General features: G+C 39.3%; 1 protein-coding gene across 3 annotated transcripts in view; it reads left to right on the top strand.

Annotated features, from left to right (window-relative positions):
• KIAA0430 (KIAA0430 ortholog) overlaps positions 1–13,084 on the top strand; it is a 35,174-nt gene continuing 22,090 nt past the window's right edge. The window contains exons 1-10 of one of the 3 annotated variants that reach the window (XM_019512815.1): positions 1–19; positions 1,300–1,504; positions 2,779–2,928; positions 5,013–5,187; positions 7,926–8,152; positions 9,854–9,971; positions 10,695–10,867; positions 11,560–11,997; positions 12,538–12,695; positions 12,821–12,985. In XM_019512815.1, the coding sequence (XP_019368360.1) occupies positions 1,361–1,504; positions 2,779–2,928; positions 5,013–5,187; positions 7,926–8,152; positions 9,854–9,971; positions 10,695–10,867; positions 11,560–11,997; positions 12,538–12,695; positions 12,821–12,985 (1,748 nt within the window). In that variant the 5' untranslated portion in view covers positions 1–19; positions 1,300–1,360. Of the gene's footprint in view, positions 20–1,299; positions 1,505–2,778; positions 3,448–5,012; positions 5,188–7,925; positions 8,153–9,853; positions 9,972–10,694; positions 10,868–11,559; positions 11,998–12,537; positions 12,696–12,820; positions 12,986–13,084 lie in introns of those variants that run through there. The other 2 variants (XM_019512813.1, XM_019512814.1) reach the window with 2 other exon arrangements.

Below are 13,084 nucleotides of genomic sequence, written 5' to 3'. Positions count from 1 at the left end.
GGCGGCGGGACCGGCCCAGGTGAGCAGGCGGCACGGGTCGCTGAGGAGGAAGCCCCGGGGCGCACCCACCGCAGGGGGCGTCGGAGCTGTTCCCGGGGCGGCTCCGCCCGGAGACACTGGGAGGGGCTGCCCCCGGCTTCCACCCCCTGCCCCCGTCCCGGGCTGCTCACCCCGCGGGCTCATGGGCGGCCCCTGCTGGTCTTGCTGTTGCTTTAGGCCGGAGCAGGGATGCAAAACGCTGCGGCCAAGCTAAGGGGGTGGGGGACCCGCTCAACCCCCTCTCAACTCCCCTTAAACCCCAGCCTACTGAGCCTCAGCTCAGAGGTGAAAAGCACGGAGGGTTCCTTGACTCTTGTCTTGTATAAGTGTTTCTTGCCCCTTTGTTTTAAAGTGATTGACAAAGTGTCTGTTTCATAAGCCGATTGCTTTCAAGTTGCGCGAGTCGATCGGCTCGATGTCGCGTTCTGAAGAGGCTGCAGTTGGGAGCAGAGATCACGTGGGCAGTTAGGCTTTTATGTTCGTAGTAGTTGCCATAACTTTTTAGTAACGGTACTTCTTAAAAAACCCTAAAGTAAAGGGTTTGGCAGACACCACCCAACTTACATAAATGAAACTAAAGGCTGAGAAACAGCTTGGCCTAGTGGATGCAGCATGTGGGCACGGGTCAAGAAGTCTGTTTCTAATCAAAACTCACTTAATACATTTGCTGCAGGGTCTTGGGAGGTTGCTTAGGTTTCTGGGACTCTAAAACAAGACAGATGCTTATATCTCAAGGCATGCAGAGGGTTAGCAAAATTTTAGAAAGAGTCTGGATTAGGGAAAGAACTATATAAATGCTTGGTATTTATATTGTATGTCCAAAACAGATGAATGTATAAGTTGTTGCAGGTTAAATGAGAGAAAATTTGATGATTATTTAGTTTCCCATTTGTTGAGTACAGTGGGTTTCATTTTGCACACTTCTCCTGAAAATCTAGATCCTGGTTTCCTGGTTAATAGTCATAAGTGGAGTGATGTTATGAACTATATAAAACCATTTCAGTAGTCGGTAGATTTACCGTGAGCCTAAAAAATACTTATATCAACTTGCTTATGCCTCAGGTTTGTGTTCAGCTTTAGGGGAAAAGTTATAAAAACACATTGTAGATATAAGTCTAAGTTGCATTCAAAATATTTATTGAGTTGAATCAAGTAGTACAGATACAGAAACTTCCTTTTTATTGGAGTACAGAATAAAGCAATATATTTGTTTTCATTATCTTTAAAAATATTATTTAAAACATGCTCACTTTTTTACAGGTGGGAAGAATGAAAGAAAAGAGGGATGAAAGAATGTTGAACCATTTTGTATGGCTGTATAATGGAAGGAAACAGTTCGGAGAACCTCTGCAATAGATCTTTTGGGTGGCTTCAGCGACAAGATAATGATGTTAAACCATGGCTGTGGAAATTCTCTAATTGCTTTTCTGCTACTGGAAAGACTTCACCTTGCAATACAGACACGGTAATTTTTCACTGTACTAAGAACATAACTAATGTATTAGAATAAACTAATGTTTCACATTATGCAGTATTAGGTGGGCTATGGGCTGGGTTGTGGAGCAACTGAGTAGTGTCAGCTGTGTCACTGACCAGTTGAATAGTTCTTAGCAAATAACTTTTCTTTCTCAGTTTTGCTCCATCTATAATGAATAGAGAATACAATGTATGAATACTCCGTTTGATCAGCTTCTTTAAAGTGGTTTAGGATCTGTGGACAAAAGGCACTTATGAACTAGATGATAGTATTTTACTGGAGAGAGGAGAGGCATTTTTCCCATCTTCATAGCTGATTTGCTTAAGCCCTGAATCATAACATATAGTCCTATTTCTTATAAGACAAATTTTTAGAACAAACTTTTACAGTTATTTACAAATGTCTAATTCTTGCCTATCTCTTGTCCCATGACTCTACACACTTGCATTTTAAAACTTTAATGTAAAGGATTGAAAATCTAATGAAATCTAGAACTTGCACCTGCAAAAAAACGCATGTACCCAACAAATTTGCTTCCATTGTCCAGCCACCCCATGGACATCCAATGTTTTGTTTGGGGTTTTTTTGTTCTTCCTCCGTTGAAAAATCACTGCTTTGCCATCATAGTTTACCTGCATTCTGTCTCTTTGTTTTTGTTCTTTTTCTGTTCTTAGCTTTTAAGATGCTCATTTTTCACTTTGTGGATACTTGGTATCTTTTAACAGCCTATTTTTGATAGCCTTGATTCAAGTCTAAGTAAATGTGTGTATTCTAAGTAAATTATATATTATAACTATCTCTTTATTACTTCTGCGTTGCAATTTGCTTCCATTACAGAAGTTGTATGTCTTGGTGATATTATATGTCCATTTGCTTTGCTTTTCAAGTGCAGAAAAAAAAATTCAGTTTTAATTTCTTAACTTTTTTTCTTCTGCCTCCTTCGGTTTCTGCATTTGGTGATCCATCTTTGTAGTCAGTTACTGTTCTGGTTAATAGTCTTTTGTATTTATTATCCCAGAAATTTGTCCCTTTAAATTTATGCATGCAACTCATACAGAAGATGTCTAGAGCTTAGCATATGCATCTGATGTTATGATGGTGTTTATAATCATTTATGATTTCCTGGCTTCTGTCATAGTTAAAATAATAACCAGTAAATATTAGCTGTTTGTTACTGTAAATTAGTGGGTTATACCTTTTTACATTTTGGGGTAAATCTCATGTATGTCTTTTGGTTTTTCTCCCCCTCCCTCCTCCACCAGAAAGATTACATGGAGAACAACAAAACTGCTGTGGAATTGAAGGATGCTCCATCTCCTCACCATGCTAGCTCTAAACTCTTTCCAGCAGTACCACTTCCTGATGTTCATCCTATTCATCAACAGCAAATACAACTTTCACCTGCCCCCAAAGTAAGCTGTTGCACTCACGGCTCTGACTCTTCCTGCACGTCTCAGTTGCATTTTGGTAGTGGTGGTGGTAGCTTGATTCACCCTGGCACAATATTAGACTCTCAAAGCACTGGGACAATTACTTGTCAGATAGGGTCAGGGTTTGCTTATCAGTCTGCATCTTCGCTCAAGAACGCTCCAGCTAGAAGCAGTTTGACAGGCATTACAAATGACTTCCCTGGCATGTGCATAGAAAATAATGTATCTTCCTGTCAACATCTGCCTTGTTGTGGAAAACTCCATTTTCAATCCTGTCATGGTAACATGCACAAACTGCATCAATTTCCAGCCCTTCAGAGCTGTCCATCTTCTGGCTATTTTCCCTGTTCTGAATTCACAAGTGGGGCTGCAGGGCACTTGGAGGAGCACATTACACAATCGGAGCTAACATCACGTGTGTGCGCCAACTCTTTGCACCTAAATATGGCACCTTCGGTTTATTTAAAGGGCTCTCACTACTGCAATGACTGCTTAAGCAAGGTTTGTATACGTTGCATTTCCTCTTATAAAGACCTGTTTGTTAGAGGTTTTACAATAAACCTTAAGTGGGAGGGGCTTGAATTCTTAGGGGCTTGAATCTTGTAGTTTAGGGATCAGCAATCTATGCCCCACACAGAGCAATTGGGTGTGGCTTACAGGGTTGGGGTTGGTGGGGGTCAGCAGTGAGGAATTTCACCTGTGCTATGCTGCAGCCAGGCAGTGGAGAGAAGTGATAATGGCAGCTGGATCCTAACCCATCTTGGAACCAAGCTGGTCTTTTTGGCCTGCTGCCAGAAAGCATAAACAAGAATAGCAGTTGGCAGTGTTAAATAGAATAAGGGCCATGGTATAGAAAGACTGGTCTTTCCATGGTGAGCACTTTTATGGAAGTAACATTCACTTCCGTGGGAAGGTAGAACAGGCTATTGTACTGTTTGATTGTATGTACCCTAATTCTATTATTAATTGAACAGAATGTTAAATAGTCCCGGAAAGAGAGCTTACTTTTATTCTGACAGATCCAGATAAAATGTAACATTAGTAGTGACTTGATGGATTGAATAACATTTAGTCTGTAATCAGCACAGGGATCTGATCAAGGTGGATCTCATGAATAAAGTCAAGTGCCTGAGATCAGCCTTTCCTAACCTGTAATTTACCTTTTTTGATTCAATATCAATTCAGTATATATTGAATTTTTAACTGAATTCAGATTTAAATTTAATTTAAATTTTACTAATACTTCAGAAGTGATATTTGTTGCAAATCTTGTACTGCCAGGCATTACTTGAGGCTCAGAAATTGAGAGGAGTTTAAAAAAATTAATATCAAAATGAATATATAAATTCACTTGGCCAAACAAGGCCAAGAATTTAAAAAACTCATCAGTGACTTATGGGTGCCTTGATATTGGGGATCTTGAGATTCATTAAAACAACAGTCTTCCTCTCCTCCCCCACCCCCTTGAAAATTGAGGCGACTTGCAGACATAAAGAAACCCAAACAAACAGCACTTAACTTTAAACTTGGCGTGCTCCTGCACCGAGCCCAGCACAGCCCAGGAGAGGCAATGTATTGGTTGGACCCAGCTCGCCCAACATCTGTATGAATCAGGCACTTTAGCGGGGCTTTTTTGTCACTTTTACCTAGTAGCTGATTGAATCGGCTGTAGCTAAAAGTGTCCAAAAGCCTGGCTGGAGTGCCCAATCTGTACAGATTCTGTGGAGCTGGGTTGAAGTAAGGTGTTGCTGCTTCCGGTAAAGTGTCATTTTGTGGTTTTTTTAAACATCTGTGAGCAACCCAAATGTCTTAAGGATAGTGTCTGAATCAAGCACTTAAACTCCAACAGTGACTGAGGATTCTAAGGTGTGCAAAGAAAGGAAGGTTGTATGAGGGAAAGATGCTTTATTCAGTGTTATTGATGTACCTGCTCATCTGAAAATTAACCTCAGTTGACTAGAAAGTGTTTGTCATTGGAGGGGTAAGAATCAGCGTTTAGAATTTGGAATGGTATGCGCAGTTATGTACACTAAACTAACTTGTGTTTTGGAAAAATGTCTCGACAGCCAACCAGAAATAGTTTAATTGATCCTGCTAAAGTATGGCCAAATATTCCTCCTCCAAGTACTAAGACTGCACCCATCTCTATCCCAATATGTAATGGCTGCGGAACCAAAGGAACGGCAAAAGAGACGCGTTTATTACTGGCGAGCAGCCTGGGCAAATCTCCACAGGAATATGGTAAACTCCACTTGTTTGAAAGGTTTATTTAAAGGATGCACTTCTTAAAAAGCTATTGAATATTAAAAATTTGCACCTCTTTCTGAGAATGTTTAAGTATCACGCAAACATACTAAACTATTTGTTTCTGTTTGATAGCTCAGCCCAGTCAATAATGACGTTAGCATAATGCTGTATTTACTCAAATATAAGACAAGGTTTTTTTTCTCCTCATTTGGCTTTGGAGGGGAAAAAGCCACTTGTCTTATTGCATGTAAGGAAATCTCACTAAACACCATTATATGTTAATAAACTGCTGCCAAAAGCAGCATGTGTTCAGTAATGGAAACCAACTATGAAGCTGATCAAATGCAGCCAACACTAAACACGATTAAAATCCATGTCGAACATTGGGCAAACATGCTGATGGGAACCTACCACAAGAATACATTAGTGCAAACCATCTGAGTAAGACATGCTAGTGCCCATTAAGTGCAATTCCCCTCACCACCGACTCTTTCAAACCATGGCGAGCTACAACATTGCATACAGTTCATCCAATAGCCCTTAGGCGTGCCCCCTTTCAGCCTGGTGCATATGATCAACGTGGGCCAGCCCTCTATCGGTGCGTCCAGATGAGCACAGTTGTGCAGTATGTGGTGCCGCAAACACATTTGCAACACCACATACTTCATAGTCTGGTGTTCTCTGTGCTGCGAGGGTGCGCTGCTTATGCATAGGGGTCAGAAAATGTGCTGAAAAAAAGAACTGGAGCATGCATACTTGGGCATCATGCACTACTGAAAAGTGGAGCTAGGCCACCTGGAGCTGTGCTGTGGCTGCTGGCGAGGCTCTGCCTGCCAGGATTGCCACAGCTGCAGCCCCAGGAGGCTCCCAGGACCCAGATAAGGCTCCTGGGGCCAACACAGTACTGGCTTCAGCCTCCCCTACTGCTCCCTGGTGTAACATGGCACGCATCAAAGCGTGTGTGGCACTGGCATTCCTTGGGGACAGGTAGCTGCATCTCAAGGTGTGCTGCTGCTGCTAGTTGTCCCTGGGGAATCAAACTCCCGCACACATCTGGATGCGCCCCACAAGATGAAGCCAGACCAGGTTGCTCTGCACCTTATTTGCATGTAAATTTTTGGAGCATCCCAGGACTTGTGAAAACAACACATGGTTCCAGGCATGAGTGGGGGCTAATTAGCATACATATCCTTTGAGGGGGGTATCTGGAGTATATGTGCATACTGAGCAGTGCTGAGTTGTGGGGTAGCTCTGGCTTGAAATGCTGTTGACTGGTGGGGCCTAGCCAGGGGAATGAATTAATGCGGTAAATTGTGAGCCTTTTGGCTTTGGACTAATATCATGCATAATCTATACTAGATACAAGTAGCTGCCAAACTGCTTTTCAAAAATGTGTTTATGAAATGCCTGTGCTTAAACTTGCAGCTGTTTCAAAAAAACCCAAAACTATGCATTAATTCTGGATGAGTTAAGTCTATGGGTACTATATGCAAATTCTGGGTTGCCATGTTTAATTTCAAGCTTTTTATTTTCACATTTGCTCCTCACTTCCACGTGCTCAGGGGGAGCAGGGTCTGATAGTAAGGAGAGGAGGAAGACGCTGCCGAGGGAGACAGCAAAGGCCTACCTGGTTTCTCTCCCCCTCCCCTCCCCAAATTGACTTTCCCTGCTGGATAAATTCAGGGCAAACGTCCAATAATTAGAGTCTATACCTGAATAATTGTAACCAATTTTATACATCTTCCATACATAGAATCTAATTAGTGGGGGGTCATCTTATATTCAAGGTCATCTTCTATTTGAGTAAATACAGCATTTTTTGTATACTTACCTTTTGAACATTGGTTCCAAGTTTGGTGATGGGGTACTTTTCTCTTATCTAGAAGGATTAACTTTCATTCATGTGGTACCTGCTATTTTCTGGCCATTGCAAGTTATAGAACACATGTAAGCATGATTCAGCTTTTGTCTGTTCTGAAAAATCAGAGCTAGAATTATTCCTCAGCTCATGATAACTCCTTGTACCAGAGTCATGTCCCAGTTCAAATTTGTTGTTTAGTTATTTAACAACGCACTTCACACTGGGCATTTATGTTACTACTTTTTGTTATTAATACAGTAATAATTGTGAACTTTCCTGTAAGGTTTTAGACAACAATTAGCAATTTGAGTGATGTCAGAAATGCCCTTCCTCAACAAATTTGCTTGGTTCTTTAACATTGTTTTGATTTTGACAGTCTCGTATTTTCTATGGCAGGACGTCAAAGATATAGTTTGTGAGCTGCATCCAGCCTGCAGACCAATTTCACCTGGCCTGTGTGGCTTCCAGAGGCCTAGGATTTGTGGGGAAAGGCAAGCAGGCCAGACTCCTAATTCTGGTGGCCTGTTGGAGGATACAAATTGGAGGGAGGGAGAGAGCAATCTTTGTTCAATGGCAATCAATTTCTTCTCCAAACTTGACTAAGAGAAAACATTGGTAAATTCATGGTTCAAGTGTTGATTTAAAATAAAGAAGAATCATTTTGCATTAAAAAGGTGACCCTTTTTAGAGACAACTAGTTGTTACTTCTAATTGCATTGCTTAGTTGCATTTCTTGAGAATTGTTGTTCTAGGCTTGTAGTTCAATACCTAACTTTGATATCTTTTATATCCTAATGCTTGTAACTGCAAAGGTTCATTTTCTAAGCATCATTCAGACTAAAATTAAAGGTATTTCATCAAATCTGTACAGGATCTCCAGAAGTTGCAGTAACTGGCCAGTTACTAGAAAACTTGCCCCCCATTGGAGTCTTCTGGGATATTGAAAACTGCTCAGTTCCGACTGGCCGTTCAGCTATTGCAGTTGTACAACGAATTCGTGAGAAGTTTTTTAAAGGTCACAGGGAAGCAGAATTCATCTGTGTGTGTGACATCAGTAAAGAAAATAAAGAAGTTATCCAAGAGCTAAACAACTGCCAGGTATGGGAGAGTGAATGAGAGAGCGATTTATGGTGTGCTTAATTAAGGGAAGCTGCATGCTTTCAGACATCCTAAATGTATGTAAACAATCTGTGTTAGGGTTTGCAAATTGTCAGGATAGATTAGGTCAGGTGATGTTGGGGAGCACCAGATGTTTGTCCTTGCTTTATTTAAAGTGGAGGGATGAGTTCTAGCGAAACTGGATTACCATTTTTTTTATGATGGCACTGCTGCTTATTTGTTCTAGGATTTAATGTGAACTATTTCTAGGTCTTAATCTGTTCACAAATGGAGAAGAGTGGGAATATAAATAATATATAGTTGATTGTATGGATTATAAATTGCTGTGTTCAAACCTTTGTTTTTTCTTCATAGATATATATTTTTAATTCAGTATTTGAGCATGCTTATGTCCAAGCAAGCATATGTCTGAATTATATTTTAGGTTTATTAGGTATCTGAAATTCTGAAAATGATTACTCTTCTGAAAACAGTGGTATTATTGTTGGGACAACACTGAATAGACCATTGTTTCAAAATAGTGAAAGGGGGAATACATCTTTTAAGTAAGGTATTGGTGAAGTTGAAATAGCTCACTCTAAAGCCCAGTCATGTAAAACAGAATTAGGGTTATGATTATTGGTGGGCTTGAAAGTGCAATTCAGAAGTTACCTAGATAAATAGATGGACAAATGGGGCTAACTTACTGAGTCTAACCCCTTAGTAGATATCTAATTGCCAAAAAGAACAAATGAACCAACAATATAAATCATTTTTAGGTTCAGTTGCCAATTAGTATGAATTCTTCAAAAATTAAGAAATTGCTCATAATAGTTCTACAGATCTCATTAGAAATGTATACATCTACGTCTACAAAAAACTGTTCTAGCCTCCTTGAGCACTGCGTAGTTACACTTTTCTGCAGTTTCAGCAAAACATGTCTGCCCATCTTGGAACAAGCATTGGTCAGCATTTTAAACAAACTCAATCCTTTAGCTTCTAATAAAGTCCTAATACTTCTCAGAAGGGGTCCCCTTTTCCTAGGTTGTCCATATTTTTGAAGACTCTAGTATTTATAGATTCTCTGTTTCAAAAGCATTTCCATCATACCTGCCAGCAAGGTTCTCTTGTTTACTGCTGTGCTAATGGTTTAGGAATGTGTTTTCAGATTTTATCTTCAGGCTAATTTGAAGGTGCAAGCAATCCTTTATTAGTAATTTTTTATTATAGTAATATCTTGTGTGTTTTAACTTTACATAAGTCAAACAAACATTAAGCTCTTCCCCCTGATTTTTATTAAAATGCAAAATTGAAACAGTGTTTGTTCTGAATACAATATTATAGACCAGTTATAAGAGAATGGTTTAGTTAATCACAATTTCTCTTGTACATCCTCTAGCACATGCAACTCTCCTCTTTTTAAGGGGAGAGCTAAGTACAGTGGATCTAAGATTAATTTATTAAGCCTGTTTATTTTTGGAAGAAGTTCTCATTAAGTATATAAATTCTCATAACTTCTCTCTCAAATTTAATTTCTCCTATGAAACACCTTTCTGCTTCATACCTTTATACATCATAAAGTATTTTTGTATGGTATACATTGTGTGTTAAACTGAGAGGTAAATGCAGAACTTGGTCTGCTATATGTGCTTTTTTATTTTTAAGTTTTTTTCTTTAAAAGCATGTTTTTATAATCTGTAGGTGACTGTTGCACATATCAATGCCACAGCAAAGAATGCTGCTGACGACAAACTGAGACAGAGTCTTAGAAGGTTTGCTGATACTCACACTGCACCTGCCACTGTGGTTCTTGTCTCAAGTAAGTATGTCAGTTGTATTGTGAAAAATGTACGGTGTCTTTCTAGACTTTGGGGACAGAATTCAGGTCCTCTCTTGCATGTAAAAGTTTTCAAGTCAGACCTTCACAGGGAACGTTTGCTGTATGATATTTCCCAAAGGTTGTGTTTAGAATCAGCACTATCTAGCTGAAGTGATCAAATGAGAATTCATAACAGATCACAGTGATCCTTTTAAAACAATAATCAGTGAAAACTGGATATTGCTTATTAAACCATGATTTGTATATAGCTGACACATCACTGTGTGCGTCATTGAAAGGTCTTGTATGTATCTTCCAATAAGACTTAAGTGGGCACTGTGTATTGATTTCATTACTCTAAATAATACCCTTTGTGGAAAATTTTGGAATATGTCTTATACTCCAAAGTGTTTAATTTTTGCATTATTACAAGAGACTAATGCAGAATATATACATATCATTAATATTTAAATGCCACATTTCATTGGGCTTCACTTAATGCTATAATAACTCTAATTGAAGCAAAATCTTTATTACAGAAGTATCTATTATGAGTTAGAAAGCTTTTGTTAGAGTCTAAACTTTGCTGCTAATTGGGATATCCCTTTTTCTAAATGCTTAGAGCTGTTGTTATTCTTTTTGTGTGAAGCTGCTTTTTTGAGGTAAGCAGAACCTGTCAAAGTAATCTCTTATCAGTGACTTGACTGGATTTTTTTGTTTCAGCTGATGTAAATTTTGCTTTGGAACTTAGTGACTTGAGACATCGGCATGGTTTTCATATAATTTTGGTACATAAAAACCAAGCTTCAGAAGCACTGTTACATCATGCTCATCAGCTTATCCGTTTCGAAGAATTTATTTCAGACTTGCCACCAAGGTTACCATTGAAAATTCCTGTAAGTGACTCTTATTGTATATATTGTAGAAAATCTAAGTGTGTATGAGCCCTCTTATGTCTCTAATTTTGCAGAAGTTCATGTAACAATTGGGATATTTTCAGCAGCACTGCTATGTGTTTCAAGGGTACGCACCGAAGTGCTCAATCTATACAGACACTGTGGAGCCAGGTTGAAGCAGTGCAGTGCACTGCTTCTTCTAGTAAAGTGTGGTTGTTTTGTTTGCTTGTTTTTTAACATCTGCAAGCAGCTGCATTTCAGCTTAACCAGGAGCACTGCAAACGCCAGGACTGCTATTGTTTCTGTATTGATAATTTGCTTTTTTTAACCTCTTCAGTAGCAGTTCTTTAACTCTGAGCCCTGGTATCATTCCATTACAAAAATGTCCATTATTTCTTCCTGAGATGCAAATTATACCAACTTTGTCTGCGTGTATTTGTAGGTATGCTTATTCACAAACTGTCATAGTTGCAACTTTTTTGGGTTGCAAATTCAAAAGATGAGAAGTTCTAGGAAAATAGGATGATTCCTGCATCTCCTAAATGATTTGCACCTTTAATTAGTGTTCCCTCCCACCACCCGTTATAGTTTTGCCAAGTTTTAATTTTGGACCCCTGGAAAATGTCAGCAAAAAGATTGTTTAGTTATTTGTAATTATGGGAACTTATTTTATTACTTTTTTCTTTCAACAGGCATGCCATACACTGTTATATGTTTACAACTTGCCAACGAACAGAGACAGCAAAAGCGTCAGCAACAGACTCAGGCGTTTGTCTGACAACTGTGGAGGGAAAGTGCTAAGCATTTCTGGAAGCAGTGCAATTCTTCGCTTTTTAAACCAAGAAAATGCTGAGCGTGCTCAGAAGCGAATGGAAAACGAAGATGTGTTTGGCAATAGAATTATTGTGTCTTTTACCCCAAAAAACAAAGAACTCAGCGAAACAACGAAAAGTTCAAACTGTGTTGGAGTGGAAAAGATGAAGTCTCCAAAAAAAGTGAACAAGAACACAAAGCTGTGCCTCCTCAGCAAAGACTCAAGTGACCAGTCTTCTAGTGCCAAAACCACTGCAGGGAAAGGATTGCAGATGCATGGCACTGCCACAAAAGCTGCAAATGTTAAAAGTTTACAGGTAGTACCGTCATTCTCATTCCTGCTGTGTTCTTCTGATATAATCAGTAGTTTTCTGAATCTTAACCTCCACGTGTTGGGAGTGATTTTCCTCAATGGAGGAGCTGTCTAAGATCTTCTGAAGAGTAGCTTTTATCTTCTGCCTTCACACCACACTTTTTTTCAGGCCTAAGTGCTATCAATTTGTTGTTCAGGGCTCCAAATGCAGCTGTTATCATTTATCTTTGCTTTGAAAACCACTGATCTTGCCTACTGTATCTTGAAGGGGTGGAAGAGTAATTCAGTGTGCAAATAATCAGGTAATTCTAAAGATTGAAATGGACCTCTTCCCCATTTCATTGTAGTTACCACTAATTTCTACCATATTTCTAACAAAATGTTGCTGTTTGTTTTTAAATTGTCACTGGGTATAATTTTACTTCTAATTGCACTTAGAATTTATTTGTACAGCTGTTTTGAAGAAGGAAAGTCTTATGAAGGAGAAAATGTCACAATTTTTATGGGTTTTTTTCTTAACTGCTTTGTTTCCTTTGCTGTAAAGGAGCTGTGCCACCTTGAATCAAAAACTATCAGTAGAAATATTGAAAACCAGCAAGACCAGTTAAGAGGACAAATTCCTGCACAGAATAACTCTAAACCTGTGTGTCCAACAACCAAAAAAGTAGGAACAGGAGAATCTACCTGTAAAATCAACCAGAAGTATGTTGGGGGAAAAAACTAACACTACAATAAATTTAACTGAGTGAAAACCTGGAGCTCTGCAACATAATGCGTCTCTTTTTTTTTTCTTCTCTAACCCCTCCCTCCCACCTCCTGTCCCTCAGTAAAAAAGAGACTGTTGTTCCCAGAAGCATTAGCAACTCTCCTGTAGAAAGAAAAGATAAAGATGAAACAGTATTCCAAGTCAGTTACCCTTCTGCTTTCAGTAAGCTAACATCATCACGACAGCTGAGTCCTCTGTTTATGTCCCAGAGCTGCTGGTCATCTCGGTAAGTGTGCAAGTTTTTAATATCTGGAATATTTGGGCTGGATTTGCTAGGTGATTTGTGTTTGTTTAAAAAACAAAAGACAACCCCCCCCCCCCCACA

This window comes from Gavialis gangeticus, unplaced genomic scaffold (genome assembly GCF_001723915.1).
Source record: "Gavialis gangeticus isolate Ggan-Ray unplaced genomic scaffold, GavGan_comp1, whole genome shotgun sequence".
In the NCBI taxonomy this organism is placed as follows: Eukaryota; Metazoa; Chordata; order Crocodylia; family Gavialidae; genus Gavialis; species Gavialis gangeticus.
This window is presented reverse-complemented; position numbering and strand designations above follow the sequence as displayed.